The 20,648-nt window shown below is 39.5% G+C and overlaps 3 protein-coding genes across 4 annotated transcripts in view; 2 read left to right on the forward strand and 1 right to left on the reverse strand.

The window, feature by feature from the left end:
* The window catches only part of zgc:162200 (uncharacterized protein LOC558638 homolog), a 16,370-nt gene extending 12,483 nt beyond the window's left edge, over positions 1-3,887 (reverse strand). The window contains exons 1-3 of the mRNA XM_044211410.1: positions 3,676-3,887; positions 2,182-2,497; positions 30-242 (exon numbers count right to left, since the gene is read on the reverse strand). Coding sequence (XP_044067345.1) covers positions 30-242; positions 2,182-2,433 — 465 coding nt within the window. The 5' untranslated portion in view covers positions 2,434-2,497; positions 3,676-3,887. The remainder of the gene's footprint in view (positions 1-29; positions 243-2,181; positions 2,498-3,675) is intronic.
* A 219-nt stretch (positions 3,888-4,106) lies between these two features.
* On the forward strand, positions 4,107-7,828 carry apex2 (APEX nuclease (apurinic/apyrimidinic endonuclease) 2). The gene is made up of 6 exons (XM_044211434.1): positions 4,107-4,296; positions 4,410-4,493; positions 4,761-4,941; positions 5,272-5,415; positions 5,886-5,955; positions 6,520-7,828. The coding sequence occupies exons 1-6, from the start codon at positions 4,182-4,184 to the stop codon at positions 7,657-7,659; spliced, it is 1,734 nt and encodes a 577-aa protein (XP_044067369.1). The 5' UTR covers positions 4,107-4,181; the 3' UTR covers positions 7,660-7,828.
* A 902-nt stretch (positions 7,829-8,730) lies between these two features.
* On the forward strand, positions 8,731-20,584 carry LOC122883144 (sodium-coupled neutral amino acid transporter 3-like). Of its 2 annotated transcripts, XM_044211436.1 has the most exons (17): positions 8,731-8,882; positions 10,424-10,505; positions 12,340-12,455; positions 12,686-12,770; positions 12,912-13,027; positions 14,255-14,328; positions 14,439-14,531; positions 14,663-14,744; positions 14,856-14,938; positions 15,138-15,196; positions 15,291-15,422; positions 15,670-15,749; positions 15,865-15,965; positions 16,114-16,238; positions 18,660-18,804; positions 18,954-19,057; positions 19,181-20,584. In XM_044211436.1, the coding sequence occupies exons 3-17, from the start codon at positions 12,415-12,417 to the stop codon at positions 19,283-19,285; spliced, it is 1,425 nt and encodes a 474-aa protein (XP_044067371.1). In that variant the 5' UTR covers positions 8,731-8,882; positions 10,424-10,505; positions 12,340-12,414; the 3' UTR covers positions 19,286-20,584. The 2 variants fall into 2 exon arrangements, with proteins under 2 accessions (XP_044067371.1, XP_044067370.1); XM_044211435.1 differs by lacking the exon at positions 8,731-8,882 and having other exon boundaries at positions 10,137-10,505.
* Positions 20,585-20,648: the final 64 nt, after the last annotated feature.

Here is a 20,648-nt window from a genome sequence, read left to right on the forward strand (position 1 = left end):
ATGCAGGTATACTGAGTGAGTTGCCATACCTTCTTTAGCTGGGTGGAGAACACCCCTAGTCTATCGATCTCTGCGTGGGCATTTCCCAGAGCAAGGCGTGCTTGCTTGAGCTCTGCCTGGACTTCCTCTATGCGGGTTGCCATGGCAGCCTCCTTAGTGGCAGTCTCCTGCAGCAAGTTCTCCTCCCTGCACTCTCCATCAGCAGCTGCACGCTTCTGGCTACTCACAGAATCTGCAAATGCCTTTACACAAACAAAAAGGGTTAAGGAAATGGAAAAACTTGCAGTATGTAGCTGGCTACAGTATGTTACATTATTAAATACATTATGTTAATTGGAACAAGATTTGCAGTGCTGAAAGACTGGCTGTTCTACTCATTTCAAGGCAAGAACTGTAGACATCTTCTAGGACTTCACTGACAATCATCACCTTAAACCTGATCACAGTGAGGAAATAGCTGTTATGGTTTGGTAACAAGACACCTTAGACCTTAACAGCAGCTTCCACACTGTCTCACACTGCATTTTTATCTAGTTGATGTGATAAAATGAGCGTAATACATTACACTTAACAGTGTAATAGCAGGCTTTTCTTCACATCTTGCCATAATCGGTAACCTTGACACATTATGCATCAATGACTGCTGATGAAAGAACTATCAAATAAGGTGTTAAATGAAATGAACATGCTGCTTAACTGAACATTGTGGTGTGGTTATATAATGATGCTAATTCACAACACATGAGTCCGCTCTGCTTTGTTAAACCCCTGCCAAAGCCTAGGTAGGTAAACAGCCAAGAAATTAAATGCAGATTATAAAAAATAGCTGAAATTCTGTACGACTACGTCCCTTAAGATATAAAGAGCTTTGCTTGAAATGTGGTTATAAAACATCAGGATGGACCGATTTTTGTGTTATTCTGGCACATATTTATTGCTAAATATCCAACTGCTTTTAAGCAGGATTTTAGAATTTTTTTTTTCTCTCTCAATTTAAACAGGTGGATGGAACAATCGCAAAACCAAAAATCTGCCCACATGATAGGATTGAATTTTATGGGATTAGCTTCTTACATCAACCAGTTTTAAAAAGCCTGTTCCAGCAATACTAAATACCTTCAAGGTCCATCTGGTGCATTTGTGACAAAGTTTACAATCAAGAAACAATATTAACCCTTCACACATTAGTCATTTGGCACTATGTCAGTGTAAGCATTAGCATAAGAATCTCATAAATATTTCCACACTAATCACTAAACAGTCTTCTCCCTCTGATGCCATCAACATCAGATGACATACGAGAGCAAAACTGACTCAGCATGCAATCACAAGCCTCTTCATTGAAAGTATATGAGGTCACAGCTGTAACAGAACTGTTATTGTGGTAGCACAAAGTCAGAGTCACCAAAAGGCACTGAAGGGATGAGCAATCAAATTAATGCCTATCTTTACAGTACACTGCAAGGCAGCTCCTCAACTGTTAGATTAAAATGAGCAGAATCGAAAGAGAGATTGTGTCTTTGCAAAATGTCCACCATTTAAATTTCATTTACATTTTGCCAACAGTGTCGTGTGAAAGCAGGTAATTCTACAATACCATTTTTGTACAATGGTAATGCAGGTGAAACAATAAAAAGGCATAATATTACTGTTCCACTGCATCTTGTTTATAATATCCTGCAATAATGCAACAGTATATTATATTTGCTTGCATATTCCTCATATATAAAAAGATCAAAACCATCGTTGTGTTCATTCCTACTGTAGTGGTCTTTCAACACAGAAGAAAAAAGCGACATCCAAGAACATTCTGTGAAAAACTACTACACATGCTGGACCAGATAAAACTTATCAAGGATGTCAACATAAGAACTGCACCTTATTAGATAATATCGTGTTTCAACTAGTCTTTATCAGACAGTCATTGTGAAATTTGAATTCAAAGAAATGCTTACAAACAGTACATCATCATACCTAAATCCAGTTCGATGTAAAGACAAACATGGATATTTATAAAAGGCAAAATAATGGATTTTGTGCAAAAGAAATGTATAGTAAAAAACAAAAGGTCACAAAGCAGTAGTATGTTATTGGAAAATAACACTTGGAATTCTGGAGGAATGAGAACTTCACAAGCCTAATGTTGTCTAAATATAAATAGAAGGCCTTGGGTGTTCCTACCTCTTTGAGCTGCTGTAGCTCCCCTTTGAGGGCTTCATGCTCCTCTTCCAGCTGCCTGTGTTTCATCTTGAGAGCAGCACTTTCATCCAGCACCACCAGGCCATAGCGGGCTGCCTGTAGCTTCTCCTCTGTGGCCTCCTGCAGCTCCAGAGTCAGCCGTACCACCTCAGCCTTCAAGTCTAGGCTCCCCATATCTGCCTCCCCTTCTCCCTCCACTGCTTGACCTGCTGGGTCTGCATCCGCCTCCAGCATCCTTGCTGCCAATGTTCTACTGGGACGCCTACCTCCTTCACTCCTCCGCTCTCATTACTCCACACTACAAAGGCAAAACACAAAGATGGAGGTTATGTAAACTACTTAGAACAAAGGGCAGTATGGCAAAGAGGTTTTGTATAAATCATATTGTGACACCAATTGAGCAAACTACATAGAGCAAGATTAACTTCGGGATTGGCTGAGTGGGAAAACACTTCTACCTTCAACTCAAAAGGCCAAATGGCCACTAGACAAACCCAAGCCATAAAATCGGATGCAGTTTGCAGATATGTAACGTTATTATCAGTGAATACCAGTTAGCCATGTCAACTCTGGTTATATTATCAGTTACAACCTGGCCTACAACTAGCATATTGTTGCTGTTCACCTTTTTAAATAAGCACTTATTAGCCCATGATATTTATAGGGCGCTACTGAATCCTTGACTCCACACAGTTAACAGACTGTCACTATTAACTGGGATGCTCATCACTGACCAACGTTATTGCTATTCAACATCAGCAACGTTACATCTCTTCAGAATAAGCCGACAGCTATAACGTTAGCTAAGGTTAGCTACACCGTTATGACAACTGGCTGAAGTGTTGTATCCCCAAGTGTCCGCCACAAACTAGCCGTGGAAACAATATGGATTGATGTTACTTTGACCACCCGTATTGACTGGGTGGGGCGGAGTTCCCCATTTCCTCATGTCCTCTTCTTTGACCGAAGATGGAAACACCAGCCGCCGCCTGTCGTCCGGTGCCAAATGATGTATCCCGTAACTTAAGCATCTGATTCTCCTAGACCACAAACTAGTTCTTCATAGCATCAACTGAGAGTAAATTTAAGGAGGTACTAGTTAGATGTAAATACTTTGTCAGCCGACATCTTCCCCGGTTTCCAAAGTAAACTGGTATCCTAGAGGGTGAAAATATTCTGACAAGTATATACAATCAAAGACGCCACAGGACTGGGAACAGGACATGGCCGGACAGCTAGCAAGAGTAGTTTTAGCCTAATGTAGACAGTAAATGACAGCGCATTGTCGAATTACAAAGTCGAGTTGAAGAATTCAGCTAGCTAGCTTCGTAGCTTTGTATTTAGCTAAATTTACATAGGCTTAGCGGAATATACGATATCGGTGGTTCTCCTGTGATAACGTCAGTCGGATGTCAGACAAGCTAACGTTAATTAGCTAACGCTAGAAAGCGACCATTAGCCAAACTTGCTACTTACCCTCTGGTTTTATTTCAAAGATGGGGCTCGCCAGTTGCAAGCAAACATTAACTGTGTACTTCCTTCGGGAACTGTCAGAGGCAACGGTTGCTAATCGCGATAGTAGCCAGGGGTACCAGCCCAGGTTACTGAACAGCCGCTTCCCTTCCTCCCACCCGGTTCTCTTGTTTCACAGTGAGGTCTGGTGTCAAAAGCGCGCCGAAAACGTGAAAGCACGATTACCCCCTCTAGCTAGGCAACGGCGCAATGCAATTACACCAAGAAAGTCTTTATTTTCTGTATTTGGGTGGGTATGGCCTTTGCTGTCTATCCAGAAATAAAAAATTAACATTAATGCAATGAATACAACAATTTTATTTTATCAAGAAACACGAAATATGAGAGAAATGACAAAAGATTAGTAAAGAAATTCACTTCCGCTCGTACCTTTCTTGATTTCCTTTTTACTTCCGGATGTGCACATTGGCTGGTTGGAGCGGCTTCTGTCAAACAACTAGTTTTACACAATGAAGCTCGTTACCTGGAACATAAATGGCATAAGGGCTTTCAGAGGTGGCATTAAAAAGGCTCTTGATTCACTGGGCGCAGATATTATATGTGTTCAAGAGACAAAAGTGACAAGTAAGTGGTCAGCGGTGGAGCTTGGAAAACGCGGGGGCTTTCATGAAAAGTAACACGGTCAGAAGTCTGTTATGAAAGAAATATGACTTAAACCCCAAATTTGTCTCCCACAGGAGACTTGCTTGATGAAAGAACTGCCATTGTTGACGGCTACAACTCGTATTTCAGCTTCAGTCGAGGACGCAGCGGCTATTCAGGTTCATTACATAGTCATAACAATTCATTTTGTTTGTTTGGATCATGCCAGTACTGTTTTTTTCTCAAAGTCCAATTTCCAGTTATATTTAGTTTGCCATGACAAGAAGACACAATCTTCTAAAATTAAAGATTGCCATAATTAACTTCACTGAATGGACTGAAACCCTGTTAATGCCACTGCCCATTCATACACCTGCTTTATAGTGGCTGCTGACACACTACTACACTATACAAGTTAATTTATCTCCCATTCCTGGCATGCACAGGAGTTGCCACTTACTGTAAAGACAGTGCCACTCCATTTGCTGCTGAGGAGGGTCTCACAGGTCTGCTGACCAACCATGAAGGGGCTGTTGGTTGTTATGGTGATCAGACTGAGTTCTGTAGCGAGGAGCTGCAGCTTTTGGACAATGAAGGACGAGCCGTTATCACACAGCACAGAATCATGTAAGAGAAAAATATTCTACTTTGAGGTTTTCTTGACAAAGTAAATGTGCTGTATTGGGTATTTATCTCTCTCATGTACTCATGTCCTTTCAGAAAAAAATGGCAACTATATATGCACTACAATATCCCTTGCAGTCTTTACTAGCAGCTAGATTTTGATCAATTTAGAGCTTCCTCTGACAAGAATCATGCAAGTCATTGATCAAAAATGTTACTGTTGAGTGTTGAGAAACAGTACGAAGAAGATTGCAAAGTGTGTACTTAATTTTGTAAAGTAGTTGTAAACTGTAGATGTCTGTGCCTCTTTTTGACTCTGCTTTACTCCCACAGGTGTCAGGACAAAGAGCAAACTGTTACTGTAATCAATGTATACTGTCCACGGGCTGACCCTGAAAAGCCGGAGCGAAAGCAGTTCAAACTGCATTTCTACAAGTTGCTTCAGTGTCGGGCTGAAGCTATACTGAAAGATGGGAGGTGAGAGTTCCCACAGACTGAAAAAAAAAGATTGCAGTTTCAAAGAGGCACAGATGTATTCTTCTTTTACCACAGGCATTTTAATTATGTTTTAATTTCTAACAATCCAGCCTTAACCAGTTTATGGCTGTTGTACATTTGAGCTTGAGCAATGCAACACATGTACCTTGCTGTCTATGCACTTTGATATATGTTTAATGTCATGAGTAAAAAATAAAAAACACTGAAACTTAAAGCAGTTTACAATGCAATAAAAGAAGTAGTATATAGTTAATTCTCGCATTTGCAATAACACAGATAACATGATGTATGGCAGATGAGTGACTTTCAGAAGGCATATGTTGTATATTACACAACTGCCTGCAATCAATCTTATTTTTGAAAATGTATCATGAGAGTGTTTGCAACTTACTCTGTTATTCCCTCTCTTTAAAAATTCAGTTAATTGTTTTTGGTGTTCTATTTTTCAGCCATGTGATTGTTTTAGGAGACGTAAATACATCTCACCGGCCAATAGACCACTGTGACCCCACTGATATTGTAAGTAAAATGTTAGAATACTGTCATATGAATGTTTTGCTTATTGGATATGCTGCTGAGAGTTAGATTAGAAGTTTGATACCACTCTCGTGTCTGTAAGGTAAATATGACGTTACAGCCAGCCGCCGGTTAGCTTAGCTTAGCATCAAAGACAAGAAACAGGGGTAAACAGTTAGCTTGGCTCTGTCCAAAGGTAACAAAATCTGCCCACCAGCACCTAAAGCTCACTAATTAACAAGTTATATCTCATGTGTTTAATCCGCACAAAAACAGAAGGGAAAAAATGTCTAATGTTTACTGGCAAACTGTTTCCTGCTTCCAGTTGTATGTTAAGTTAAGCTAACGGTATCCTGGCTGTAGCTTCATATTTAATGAACAGACATGAGAGTGGTATTGATCTCAGCAAGGAAGCAAAATGTCAAACTATTCCTTTAATATAAAATGAATGATATAATATTACATAGAATGGCAGTGTTATGTTTCTGCCAAATGTGCACAGTGTTTTATTCTTATTCATATTCATCATAATGAAACTCTACCTACTTTGTTTTTCTCGTTACTTAGGATGATTTTGGTGAAAACCCTGGGAGGAAATGGCTGAATGGCTTTTTGCACGGTGGCAAACAAGAAGAGGAAAGAAATGAGGAGGAACCCAATGAAGACTCTGAGGTAACTTCTACAGATCCCATCCACAGTGGAAAATTTGTGGATACCTTTCGCTATTTCCACCCAACTCGCACCAATGCCTTCACATGCTGGTCCACTCTCACTGGAGCGCGGCAGACCAACTATGGCACACGCATTGACTACATATTCGCTGATTGCCAGCTATCCAAGGAGCAGTTTGTGGCAGCAGACATCATGCCAGAGGTTGAGGGGTCAGACCACTGCCCTGTGTGGGGGCAACTGAGCTGCTCTCTCCTGCCCAGCTGCAAGCCTCCTCCCCTCTGTACTCGCTACCTGCCAGAGTTTGCTGGCAAGCAGCAGAAACTCTCCCGCTTCCTTGTTAAGGTGGACCAAAAATCAATTCAGTCTGAGCGGAGGGATGCATTACCTGGATCTCAAGAAGAGGGGGAAAGGAGGGAGAATTTAAACCCATTCAGAGCTGGAAATGTCTCTGGTAAAAAGCGGACATCAGATTCTGTTGTCCCAAAGGGGAAAAAGACTAAGACAATAAAGACTTCTTCAAAGCCACAGGGCAGTCTCCTTTCATTTTTCAAACCTAAACTAACAAATGCCGTTCCCTCTACTGAAGCCCCTGTCAGTCAGTGTCAAAAAACACTCAGCCTGGATGAAGTTACCTCATCACAAAACTCTCAGAAAGCGTCCACAACTATAGAGGACGTGTCCTCAGTCACAAGCAGGGTACCTGAAGATGCTGAGCTTGTCTTTGATGGATCACCACAGCTGTGCAACAGCAGCACCTCAGAGGAAAATGACAAACAGATGAAGACAAAACATTTAACCCCACAGCCCACTGAGCCCAAGAAAGGGGCATCGTTAGTGTTTTGGAAGTCAGTGCTTCATGGACCGCCCCCACCACCTTCCTGTAAAGTCCATGGGGAACCCTGTGTGCGCCGGACTGTAAAAAAGGAGGGGCCAAACATGGGCAAGCAGTTCTTTGTGTGTGCCCGTCCTCAGGGACATACCTCCAACCCTGAGGCTCGGTGTAATTTCTTTGCATGGGTTGAGAAGGGGAAGTGACATGTTTATTCTATGGACCACAAGTTGTTTTTCCTGACTCATCAGTAAAACCTCTAGCTCAAACAAGTACTGTAAGACTACTACGCAGATGTTTCATCATTTCACAGATTTTAATTGTTGACTGTGTTTTTTTCTTGGATAAATAATAAAAGACAGTGGTTTCCTATTACCTTGAGTTCGGTTTAATGTGTTCTTGGAGCTGAAACGATTAGGCAATCAATAGCTTAGTTGATCGACAGAAAACAACAATTTTGATAATTTTTCAAGCAAAAATGCAAAATATCCTCAGGTTCCAACTTCTCAAATGTGAGGATTTGCAACTTTTCTCTGTTTTATATCATTGTAAATTGAATATCTTACAAGTTTTAGACTGATGGTTGTACAAAATAAGCAATTTAAAGACGTCGCCTTGGGCCCTGGGGAATTGTGGTATGTATCCTGACATTTTACAGATTAAATTATGAATCACTTAATTGTGAAACTAATTGTCACATTAATCAATAATAAGAAATAATTGTTAGTTGCAATCCTACTTGTTCTCAGTACCTGATGCTGTCTAAAATGTATGAAACTGTCATGTGTATGTGTAGGAATGGTTGAGTTAAAGTGCCTCACATTATATCGATTCTGATGGTCTAAGATGTAAATTATTTTGATAATAGATTGAATATTTAATTATCGTATTTGGATTCTTTGTCATTGTATTTGTATGATTTACTGATCAGTGAATATTTTTGTAACCTTAGTGTTTGTGCCCAGTAGATGGTGGTGCTAGAGAGCTGATGACACAAAGCTGAAGCACAGAGAAGTAATTTTCCACAGCAACACAATTTATTGACACTACCAGCTGCACAGCCACAGTAATGTAGGCCAGTAAGCAGAGTATCATAATCAAAATGTTTTTATCTTTTCTCAGCTTCAGGCTTCCATTTCATTAGATACACTGCAATTCATAAAGTAACAGAGCACCACGTGTGGCCTGAGCAGTCTTGTAGGCACAAGGAGGGGCTTGGATTGTGACATGGCAGGAAATTTCTTAACGCGCGCAATTTTACTACCTCTGTTCCTCCCCCATTTTTTTCTCTCCTCTTACAGCTGAAGAGAACTTCGTGGCTCTTTGAAAAGCAGAATTTTGGATGTGAACCAGCCAACAAGTCTTAACTTTTACCCTGTTACTTCTGTCTAGACTGTAGACATCCCTCTGTCTGTCTGTTACTAGAGAGGTGAGTACCAGAAGAGGAGTTGTATATACCTAAGAATATTGTTATTATTATCTCCAATGATAGTGGACTATATATGGATAGTAGAAATAAGGATACAATTATTTTTTGCTGGTTTCTGCTTTAACTTTTCAGCTGAGGATTTATTTATGCTCTCATTCGCTGCCTGTCCCTTTTGTGACATGCTAGCATTATGTACAGCACAGAGGTAGGATTTTAAATGACTCATTGAAATGGGAGATCATCTTGGCTCCAAATGCTGGCAAGACTGTTGGGTATAAAAATAACATAAATTTTGGATGCATGGTTTGGACAAAATAACTCCTGATGATCTTTTACACACAAGTTTGTAATGTTATATGTTAGTTTGCCCTGGATTTGTCCAAGTCACTTCTTTAGCTGACTTCAAGTCACTAAGGTAATTTAAGGTGACTAAAGTAGCCATTATCTTTTCATTATTTAAATCCACGCATCTGTACAGACCATAATTCTGATATTTGCTGCTTCAAATAGCCAAAGTATTGAAATGTGGAAGTGATATTTTGTTTTTATTTTATTAGCCTTCTAAAAATTCATCTAAAAATAAACGAGGGGTAAAAACAATCTGCATGCACTACCTTGAGATGAGATTTTTATACAACAGAAAGACACATTTTCCAGTAAAGGGTTTGTGTCATAGTGAGATAAAGAAATGTGGGTGTTTCTTGGGTGTGCAGACAAAGCTCATATCACAGCTAAGTTGAACGTTATCAGCCAACTGAAATGTAGTCCCTGAGAAGTGGATGACATTTTAGGTTTGATGAACTAGTAACAGGTTGAGCACGTGTTTTTGTTGCTGTATTCAAGAACTATGCTATGCTACACAGCATCTCCTTATGTAATGTATAAATTCTTAGATGTCTTCTGTCATTTACAAAATGGTATAAAACTGCAGGAACATTTAAAGGATGTTCATGTGTCATGTTGCATGACTTGTTCATCTCTACTGTTGGCCTACGTGTCAGCTCAGGTCTTACTGTTTGTTTTGGATCGCATGATAACTTCACAGCATGCACAATGTTTCCACTCTTAAGCACAATCACATGTGGGCAATCCTAAAAAAGCACTTATCTCCTAAGCTAATTACCATCACTGTGACTTCCAGCAGGATGCAAACTGTCAGTGAGTATCCGCCCATGCTGTAACAAAGCCCACCTCAGATGACACCAATTTCGCCCCTCCTTTCAACTTGCATAGTCTGTAATGACATGGTAATTAGTTTCCAGAGGACCAAACCAGAAACGCTGTTGATTGGATGGATTCCTGGGATTCCCTGTAGCCCTGAACTGCAAACTGTCTCAGAAAACTATAGGCAATTCATTTCCTTTAGACACTGGTGTTGCCACCTTTTCAGTGCAGACACCTGGTGAGTGTATCCCTAGGTCTCAGCAACTGTTACACTACCTGTAGCTGGTTTAACAAAGGGTTAAGTATGGGTGTTCCCATTTCCCGCTCCCTCCCTCCCAGCCTCTAAGCTCTCACTCTCTCCTCTCTTCACTACCAAGGAGCTTTGGAGAGACTCCTAAGAACAAAGGAGTCTGCACAAGGATTTATTCTGTCAATATTCAGAAAGGAAAAAAGAAAAGGGTAAGTTTGATGAAAAATGTGTGTGTTTGTGTGTGTGTGTCTGCATGTGTGTGTGTGTGTGTGTGTGTGTGTGTGTGTCTGAGTGTGTCCTGTGTTTTAGATGTTGAGGAAGAGAAGGGAAGGGCTAACTGTCAATAGTGACCTGGTCTTGCATCAGACAAGAGCCATGTGGTACGCACTGCTGGATATTAAGGCTACAGTAATATCTACCTTGTTTGACAAGATTATTATATAGATTATTTAATGTAATATTTAAATCTATTTTCTAATTTCAACACTTTGTAAAGGGGCATGGGGTAGGTAGGTAGGTTGTTTTGGAAGATGGCTGTATAAATAGATGGAAAGTACTGGGGCACTTTTTAGTTTTTATTACTTTTTCCCACTCTTTTACTGTTTCCACTGTGTTAGAGCTACCCTTGTGGCCAATGAAATATCTTACGAGGAACAAGTTAACCAGGTTTTTCTAGTTTCTTTATCTTCCACAAATGAAAATACAAAGAATGGGCCAGTTGTAAAAGCTGCCTTGTACAATGTGGGAATGGTAACTAATCCAATCCAACTGGCTTTTTAAATTACAAAATATTCCTGACAGTTAGTCTGCTTAGTGGATTGTGTTTATTGGCCATGGGCCATGGGAAAGTCATTGGGTATGTAGCTAAAGAAAGTTACTCTAACCAAACTTGACCTGAGGCCAGTATGCAGGGAAAAGGCTACTCTGTATTTAAACTAAATGGCTGCATTTACACAGGAACCCTTTGTTTATCTCTCTGGCCCACTGCTATCAACCTGTAAGTCAACCAGCCTGTTCAGTGATGAGTGTAGGAATATAAAAAATTCCGTTTATGTGTGAAACTCTTAAGGAATGACACAATGTAGTGTGAGTGTGTCCTTAGGGGTCAAATGTGAAAATCCTGGGGGCAGTCTGACCCACAGAGGAGGGAAGTATCCCATGACCCCATGGCAGGAGCACAGACCTACGCTCATTCCCAGAGTCCATCCATGCCAGCTTTGTGTGGCCCACAACAGATTAGAGCAACATAAGTCCTCTGACAACATTTGTTATTTAAAGCCTTTCATGTCACACAAGCTTTAAATGGTCTTACATCCCAAGCAAAAGTGTCCCATTTTGCTGGAATTTTATTTTGTGAACTACCACAGTAATCTGGAAGAAGAACTCCAAAATAAAGCAATGTCTAAGGATTTTTGCATAGCTGAAAGAAAAAAAATCAACATTCTTGTTGTCCTTGGCAAGCAGAAAAATTACAGTGGTGTGTGTCTCAAGACTTTATAAATAGGTCTGCCCTTTTGAAGCCACATAGCATTTTCTGTTTGTATTACATTAGTCACATTCAGTATATCTTGAGTGCTGTGGCTTCCTTCTATTTAAGTACAAACAACTAGTAAGTTTTCCTTTAAAAGGCTGAGGGTATTTAAACACCTTTGCCAGTCTGCCACTGTAGCATTGCTCTAAATTTATTGTATTGTAGACCAGAGCCAACGCCTTACATCCATCTCATAAAAGTATCACAATTCAGCTTCTTGGAAGACCCATTCTGAGATCTTTAACAAGTTAAGACAAGATCTCAGAAAAGGTGATGCATACAGAAGCAATGTAAACTCAAAGACACATGCCGAGGTCAGCCTGCTTGCAGTTTGCTTCACAAGTAATGGAAAGTTGGCAAGATCAGTGCATGAGGTTTGTTGGGATGTCATGTCTGTTGTGCAAAAACAATGCCAGCTGACATAAAACCTTCTAAATGCATAAATAATGAACAATTTTTAAGGAGATTTAAGAATATCATAAATGAAACAATTGTTTTCTCTTTACTTCCAGCTAGGTGAAAGTTTGAAGAGGATTCTTTCAGTCCTGCAAAAGTAGATCTCTCAAGTCACAACCCCAGCAACCAGAATGGAGCTTCAGAAGATGAATGGACACAGCAGGGAGGATGGGTAAGATTCACAAATGAAGAGTAATTACTGATGCAGGTACACCATATCACAGTAAAGGTGTTGAAAGTTCAACCCAAGGAATTAAAATCTTGTTTTAAATGTGTCCATTATTCTTAAGTTTATCCACCAGATATAAAAGCTACAGTATTTTTGTAGCTCCCTTTGTGCCTGCTTGTGTGTTTTTTTCCAAGTCTTCATTCGAACCAATGATTTTTTTTTTTCCATTGTAGGTTTGATGGGCTGGATGCCCTGGCTGAACATGAGGAGTTTCTCCCACATAAACCTGGTGTCAAGAAAGAAAATCACTTTACAGACGTGAGTGCTTTTGCTCAGCCATGTGTTAGAAAATTATTTGCTGTAGTAAAATGAGAGTAAATACTACTGATGCTCTTGATGTGATTTTTTTTCATGAATTGATTTGTCTGTGTAACATCCTCCGTTGTCTTCTTACTGCAGTTTGAAGGAAAGACTTCATTTGGCATGTCCATCTTTAACCTCAGTAATGCCATAATGGGCAGTGGAATTCTGGGATTGGCTTTTGCAATGTCCAACACTGGAATCATTCTTTTTATGTGAGTACGCAAGCCAAACACACAGTCCCTATTTTTGACTAAACGTTGTGCGCGGCTGTATTTGTCTGTGTGTTTGTGTGTGTTTCTACCCATGTAGGTGCATGTATTTCCTCACAGCGCAGAGTTGTGCAAAGAGGACAATAGTATATTGATTTCAGCATCTTGTGATTTCTATTTAGTATTTGGGTAAAGCCAAATATGCAGATATTTGTCATGTGTGTATTTGAGTTTATGAGTTGTACACCGACACAGTGAAGATTTTTTCCAACTGAAGTCAGTTTGGCTGGTCCTCACTTTGTTAAAGGGCTATTTCTTAATGGCTTTTCTTAAAAACCAATACTTTTATTCTTTTATTTTGCAGAGAGACAATTTCTGTATTGATGTTTGTTTTATCTTTTATTATGAATTTTACTAATTTTACATCTTTTGTTGTATAATTGTTTGCTGCTTGTATCTCAGTCTTTTAGCTAACTAACTCTGGAAAGCTCTGTGTGCCTCTTACTTGAAAAGTGTTCTATAAATAAATTAAAAATAATCATTATTTTAGTTTATAATTTTGGTTTAAGGTTAACATTAGAATCAATATTGGGCTAAAGTTTGTGTTAGTCAGTGGATACAGATATAGTCAATAGAGGGTCCTTATAAGGCTAGAAGTAGGGCCACAGGGATGTGTGTGTATCATCATCTGACTGTCTGCGTGTACTTGTGTTTGGACAGGTATGTGTAGTGTCGGGGGGGCTCTGTGCTTATGCGGTGTGTTTCTGTCTGTCTACCTGTGTGAGTTGTAGGTGTAATACTGTATACACAACTACTACCGTACGAAGCCTGACCTGTCAGAATGTACATTAGAGCTCAATACACACACAGCTTCCCTAAATCAGATTTGAGTGGTTAAAAATAGCCTGTAGTGATCATCAAGACACGCCTGCTTGGATCAGTCCTGTGTTATGTGGCGGTGGTGGTTGGTGGGGGGCCGGCTGGAGAACCAGTCTCTCTCTCACAGTGGGTGGAAAAAAAACAAAAGATACAATCACAAGAATTTAGTTTCTAAAGAATGGCTTTATTTCTCTCATTCTGTCTTTATTTATTTAGATAATGAGCACATTGTTAACTCTAATAAGAATAATGTCCAAATTTGTGAGACCCTTGATACATTTCTGTCATGTCATTTTTAGACATTTTTAGAATTACATATCGTCAACAAATCTCCGCTCTTGTGTGTTTCAGAGTCCTGTTGGTGTGCATTGCCATTCTGTCTGCATATTCAATTCATCTCCTGCTGAAATGTGCTGGAGTTGTTGGTAAGCCAGAGCTAGACTCAACACACAACTTAGCATATGTAGCCACAGAGTCAATTCTGCATTCATAGCTTTACCACACTCATGTTTTTATAATGTTTGTGTTTATTCAGGCATCCGGGCTTATGAGCAGCTTGGGAATCGGGCTTTTGGTCCCCCAGGAAAAATGCTGGCCGCATGCATCATTACAGTGCATAACATTGGAGGTATTGTCATGCCATTTCCTCCCTTTGATGTTTATGTCTGATATCTGTAAGTGAAAGCATGTGTATTTAAGATAAGATTAAACATGCAGAAGAAAATAACACAAAATAAGACTGTTTCCACTTCCTTTTAGCAATGTCCAGCTACCTCTTCATCGTCAAGTCTGAGCTCCCACTGGTTATTCAAGCTTTCCTTAGTAAACACGAAAACACAGGGTGAGTGTCAAAGTGATACTCTGACAGTGTATCATGTATAATTCAGTAGTTTTGGTTTTTTGTTTGATGGTGTGCTGATTTTTTTCATCTGTTTGTCTGGTTGTCCCTTAGAGAGTGGTTCTTGAATGGAAACTACTTGATCATCATTGTTAGCGCTCTCATCATCCTTCCTCTAGCACTCATGAAACAACTTGGTATGCTTTTCATTCTGTTGTCACATTTTCTTTTTTTTTCTTTATATACCCCATACTTTCCCATGTGCATCATGTCTCCACTACCTGATTTTGTTGTGTTTACTTTTATGTCCTGTACTTAAATCAAAGCATCATCACTTCCAAAATCTGTTTTCCACCATAAATCATTTTGCAACATTTTATTATCACTGCAACACAGGTTACCTGGGATATACAAGTGGCTTCTCCCTCTCCTGTATGGTATTTTTCCTAATTTCGGTGAGTCTTAACTATTGAGCCAGCAAAGATACATACAATACCACCAACTGTTCCTCCATTAAATATTGATCAACCAATGGGTCTGTCTCCCCAGGTTATATACAAGAAATTCAACATCCCATGTCCGCTTGTTGATGAACATCATAACATAACTCCGATTGCTGATAACCACACTAATGAGGCAGACGACTTCTGTGAGGCAAAAATGTTTACCATCAACTCACAGGTTAGAGGAAAAACATTTTCACATTGCCAGCATCTAGTTTCATGAGCTGTCAGCAGTATATTTACTTATTGGTTAGCACAGCAGATTCACTGTCACATGTTCTGCACTAGAGCGTGTTATGTCAACAGCAGCGTTGGGTATAAAACAAGCATTTAATTGTATTCCCTGCTGAACTTGAAATGTTCAGTCTTCTTCAAGCAATGTTTTGGTGGGTTACTGACTGACCTTTGGTGTATTTGACTTTTAGACAGCGTACACCATCCCAATTCTGGCCTTCGCTTTTGTCTGCCACCCAGAGGTCCTACCTATCTACACTGAGCTACGAGAGTAAGTCAGAATGTCATCATCCATTTCACAAAATTTCAAATGTGGTTAATTTACTGGCACACAGAGAGCTGTGCTAAAAGTAACATGAATGTCATTCATTCTGTCTTTACCCTAGTGCTACCAAGAAACGTATGCAGAATGTTGCCAATTTCTCCATCCTGGCCATGTTTGTCATGTACCTGCTAACTGCTCTTTTTGGTTACCTCACCTTTTATGGTAAGATACTCTTTACTCCTGAGATTTAAGGGTCACTTTGTTCTGATGTTGTCAATGGCAAGATTTTCAAATAAATGACCCTGTGATGTGAATGAGGGACACATGCCACGTGAGATTTGTCAAAGGTTGTCTGCTTCTCTGTGGGTAGGTGCTGTGGAGTCAGAGCTGTTACACACCTACATTCGAGTGGGCCCCCTGGATGTCCTGATACTCTTAGTGCGTCTGGCTGTGCTGGTGGCCGTCACTCTGACTGTCCCTGTGGTTCTTTTCCCGGTAAGACATCTATCGTACTAGTTTAGTGAGAATATTTATATCAAAACAGTTGAATAATAACAATATTTCTTATGATTTCCTAACACTTTCCACACATTAAAATTCAACGCACTTTACATAGTAACATTCAGATAACATTTAATAAAACTGAGAGATACAAAAGAGGAGATAAAAAAAATAGAGAGCTGAAACGATTAGTTGAATAACTGATTTGTCGATATATAGAAAACTGATCAGCTATTTTGATCAACAATTAATTGTTTAAGACATTTTTAAGCCAAAATGGTTCCAGCTTCTCAAATGTGAATATTTATATACTGGTATACAGTATAGTACCAGTAGATATGCTGGTTTTCTCGGTCTTCTATGATAGTAAACTGAATATCTATTATGGACTGTTGGTCAGACAAAACAAAAAACCTTGGGCTGTGTGAACTTGTAATAGGCATTTTTTTCTATTTGCTGACATTTTATTGACCAAATAATTAATTGATTAATCAAGAAAATACTTGGTAGTTGCAGCCTTAAAAGAATATGTAGAGATTGATGTTTTAAAAACATAGAAAAACATAAATGCCCAAGAATATATAAATGCATTTTGCACATAAATATATATATATACTGTACAAGAACCTCACTTAATTATAGTGAGGTCTTCTTATAATAAATGATCTTATAATAAAAGTCTTGATAAAATGTAGTTATAGTAATTATATAGTTTTAAATGTTTATGAAATGTTTATGACCCATAGTGGTAGGGAGTGGTAGAGAATTAAAAGTAGTGGACCCAGCAATGAGCCGTGGGACTGACTACATCAGTTTTTAAAATGGGTGGAAAACATCCACATTACAAGGAATTATTAAGAACACACAGCAGATCAGCAAACACATGACTGTAGTCATAAACCTTTTAAAAGTTAAATTAAAGAAATAGGTTGACATTTTGGGAAATATGCTTATTCACTTTCTTAGAGTTAGATAAGGAGATTGTTACCACTCTTATGTCTGTCCATTCAATATGAAATTGAAGGCAGGAGAAAGTTAGCTTAGCTTAGCATAAAGAGTGGAACCAGGGAGAAACAACTAGCCTGGCATCATTCGTTTAATCCGTACAACAACTGAAGTTTAAAAACAACAAGTTGTGGTTTTATGAGGGGGTTATGTGGCAGACTATTTCTTTGCCGGGAGCAAGAACTTCCATGAGCCACCACTGGTTGCCTGTGGTGAGCTTCAGAGGCACTGGTAGGCTTTGGACAGAGCCAGGCTAGATGTTTCCAGTCTTTTGCTAAGCTAAGCTAACCATCTGCTGGCTCAAGCTTCATATTGAACTGACAGATATAAGAATGGTATCCATCTACTCATCTGAACAATGAGCAAACTATACCTTTAATATTGAATTACTGTACAGAGAGCAGAAAGCTGCTGCTGAACGTCTGTCTGTAGGTTAAAACCTTCAAGTATGTTGCACTTCTGGTCTCACTCATATCGAAGCAAGTAATTTGCCTTTAGCAGGTGACTGAAAATACCTGCTAAAATGTCAACTAGTTGGGATGGAGATAAGTTGACATGTATAGGAGCTTAGCGGCTTTACCCAACAGCTTCTCAACAGCAGTTCTATAATATTGTGATTAATTTAGATTTTTTATTGTCCCAGAGGGAGATTTATTTTCACAGTCAAAACATACTGATATCAATACATAAAATCCTTATGTATACATTCATACATCCCAGCTCACAACAGTGTCAGTGAGGCAATTTATTCAGGACTGCTATGGCAGAAGGGACAAAACTCCTGCTGAAGCAAGCTCTTCTCCATTTTAACGTCCTGTATCTCCGGCCAGATGGTAGTAATGCGAAGTGTTGACTGAGGGGGTGACCAGTGTCATTTGCTATTGTGAGTGCTAGGCCTGTGATGGCTCTGTGGTTCATGTCTGAGAGATTGGGTGTGGAAAGGCAGATGATTTTGGAGGCAGTGTGTGTGATGCAGCTAAGTTTGTTTTTGTTGGAGATGGTTAACATGGTAAAGACGCAGAGGGAACAGTACAGCAGGATGGGATGAATTGTGCTTTTGTAAAGCAGCAACAGGAGGTGGGGGGCAACAGACAGTGCTTTGAGTTTACGGATGACATGGAGTCTTTGCTGGGATTGTTTATGGATTGAAGTGATGTGTTAGTATGTAATGAGTCCAAGATATTTGAAGCTGCTCACCTGCTCAACTGTCTTGCCATGGGCGGAGGTGGGGTTCAGTCCAGAAAAGTTTCTTTATCATCTGGTGGCACTGAATTGTGTTGAAGGCGGAGCTAATGTTACCTGTGGTGATAATACAGGATTAACCTTTACTTTTATATATTGTTTTGCTTATCAGTCTTGATGCTAAAGAAAAGCATGACATTCTCCATCTTTTTTTCCTTCCCTCTGCAGATCCGCAGGGCCTTGCTCCAGATCTTGTTCTCTGACAAGCCTTTCAGCTGGGCCATACACATCGGCATTGCATTTTGTCTCCTCTTCTTGGTCAACCTACTTGTTATCTTTGTGCCCTCCATCCGCGACATCTTTGGCCTCATCGGTATGTTTACACAGGAAGGATGGCCGTCTGGTCTGGGCTTCACTGCAAATTCTGTAGTGTGAACTGTATCATCTGTAAACTGTGTAATCACTTGCTGTGTACAACCTCATATAAACTTACTTCTTTTCTTCTCTGTTCTCCTCCTTCAGGAGCCACATCTGCCCCCAGCCTCATTTTCATCCTACCTGGAATCTTCTACGTCCGGATTGTTCCTGAGGACCAGGAGCCTTTTCTGTCCAGACCCAAGATTCAGGTACAACTCAGTTCCCTCAGCTATCAAGGACGCGATGAATTTATCTTGGTAATTTAAACGTGTATGTTTTCATTTAATCTGTTGTTGATACAGATGTTGTTTTCTTTTCTTCCACTCCTATAGGCTGCATGCTTTGCTGCACTGGGATTCATCTTCATGATCATGAGTTTGTCATTTATCATCATTGACTGGGTGACTGGAGAGTCGCGAAGTGGAGGCGGGCACTAGCCACCATGACTGAACAGAGATGCTACGAACAGAATGCCAACCAAAGCTCTCCCTGTCATTAAATTACTCCTGATCTTCCGAGTTCTCATCCAAAGCCAAACAGGAAAGTTTGGCTGCACAAGAAGAGGGATATGTGAAGAACCTTTGCCTACAACAATAAAAGAAAAAAAAGTGTTTTGACATGTGATGGGGCAGGCCTGTAATGGAGGAGAGCACACAGAAGTGTGAGAATAATGTCATATTGTGATCTGACTGAATAAAATCTATGTCACGGCTCGCAGCAAGGATGTTGTTTGGAGGCATGTGTAGAAATGCAAAACAATGAATGGGAACAGCATGACTCATATGGAAATCCCATTTTAGAGTATGGATGTGTACAGTTCCGTGGAATAGCTCAGTCACTGCCAAAATCCTTCCAATCTACTTCCCTACCATTTCAGATTTTACAGGACAGAAATTTCACAGTGTCGAAAGGCAATCATTTCCTTTTCCCAGGACTTTGCTTTTTATCATACAAACAAGCATCAGTTTGTTCATTCATCAGTTGCTATTTCATTTCACATTAGATTTGTCAAATCTGCTGGTTCAGGGTTGTCCACATTTCCCTGAACTTCACAGATTCAGCTAAATATGACCAGCAAGGGTTAGTCTGCTGTTCCACACTAACTATTCCAATGTACCAAAAGACAATTTTCAATGACTTTTACATGGAGTTTAATTAATGTTCTTAATGTGATATTTTGTTAATCTATTCTGACACTTGACTATTGTAAGATGATCATCTTTAAAGCTGAGTCTGAGGTGACCTTTTCTGAATAATCCAACAGATTCGGTGCAATTTGTGGTGTTCAGCTGCTATCCATAAAGGTCAAACAGACAGTTATTGACAATCACATGTGAGTCAACAGACACAGAAACGTGGTTTGCACAGTTATTATGTATTCCTGAAAAAATCCCAAAGAAAACTAAACCAAAGAATATAACTATTGTGTCACATTAAAATAGGGTGTAACACACTTTTCTTTTTTTTACCATGTTCGGCAAAGGCCAATTAAAAATTGTACATTAAAAAATCCAGTGTTAAAAATGCTATGTCTGTTTTAGCAGTCCCAGAAACTGTTCAGTATGGTGAACCTATGGTTTTTAAGTTAAAATGGAGTCTGTTTTCATTTTTCTTATTTTTGTCTTTAAAATTTGACTAAAAGATATTTTGACTTTATCTTATGTCATCCTGTACATTTTTAAATTAATTTGAATGTTGTTATCTGTCAATAAAATATGTCTTTCATTTGTACAGAAGTTTTGAGTTGCTTTTTAATCAGAGTAAAATGTTAAGTACACTAAGAAGTCGTCTGTGTGGTCG

The sequence above is a fragment of the Siniperca chuatsi genome, linkage group LG10, assembly GCF_020085105.1.
Source record: "Siniperca chuatsi isolate FFG_IHB_CAS linkage group LG10, ASM2008510v1, whole genome shotgun sequence".
Lineage (NCBI taxonomy): Eukaryota > Metazoa > Chordata > Actinopteri > Centrarchiformes > Sinipercidae > Siniperca > Siniperca chuatsi.

What these genes read in the sequence shown, in the direction of transcription:
- apex2 (XM_044211434.1), top strand. Translation starts at nt 4,182, where the DNA reads ATGAAGCTCGTTACCTGGAACATAAATGGCATAAGGGCTTTCAGAGGT. An exon ending in TCAAGAGACAAAAGTGACAA is followed by an intron (nt 4,297 to 4,409) that starts GTAAGTGGTCAG and finishes TGTCTCCCACAG; the next exon opens with GAGACTTGCTTGATGAAAGA. An exon ending in AGGACGCAGCGGCTATTCAG is followed by an intron (nt 4,494 to 4,760) that starts GTTCATTACATA and finishes TGGCATGCACAG; the next exon opens with GAGTTGCCACTTACTGTAAA.
- LOC122883144 (XM_044211436.1), top strand. Translation starts at nt 12,415, where the DNA reads ATGGAGCTTCAGAAGATGAATGGACACAGCAGGGAGGATGG. An exon ending in AAGAAAATCACTTTACAGAC is followed by an intron (nt 12,771 to 12,911) that starts GTGAGTGCTTTT and finishes TTCTTACTGCAG; the next exon opens with TTTGAAGGAAAGACTTCATT. An exon ending in AGCACTCATGAAACAACTTG is followed by an intron (nt 14,939 to 15,137) that starts GTATGCTTTTCA and finishes ACTGCAACACAG; the next exon opens with GTTACCTGGGATATACAAGT.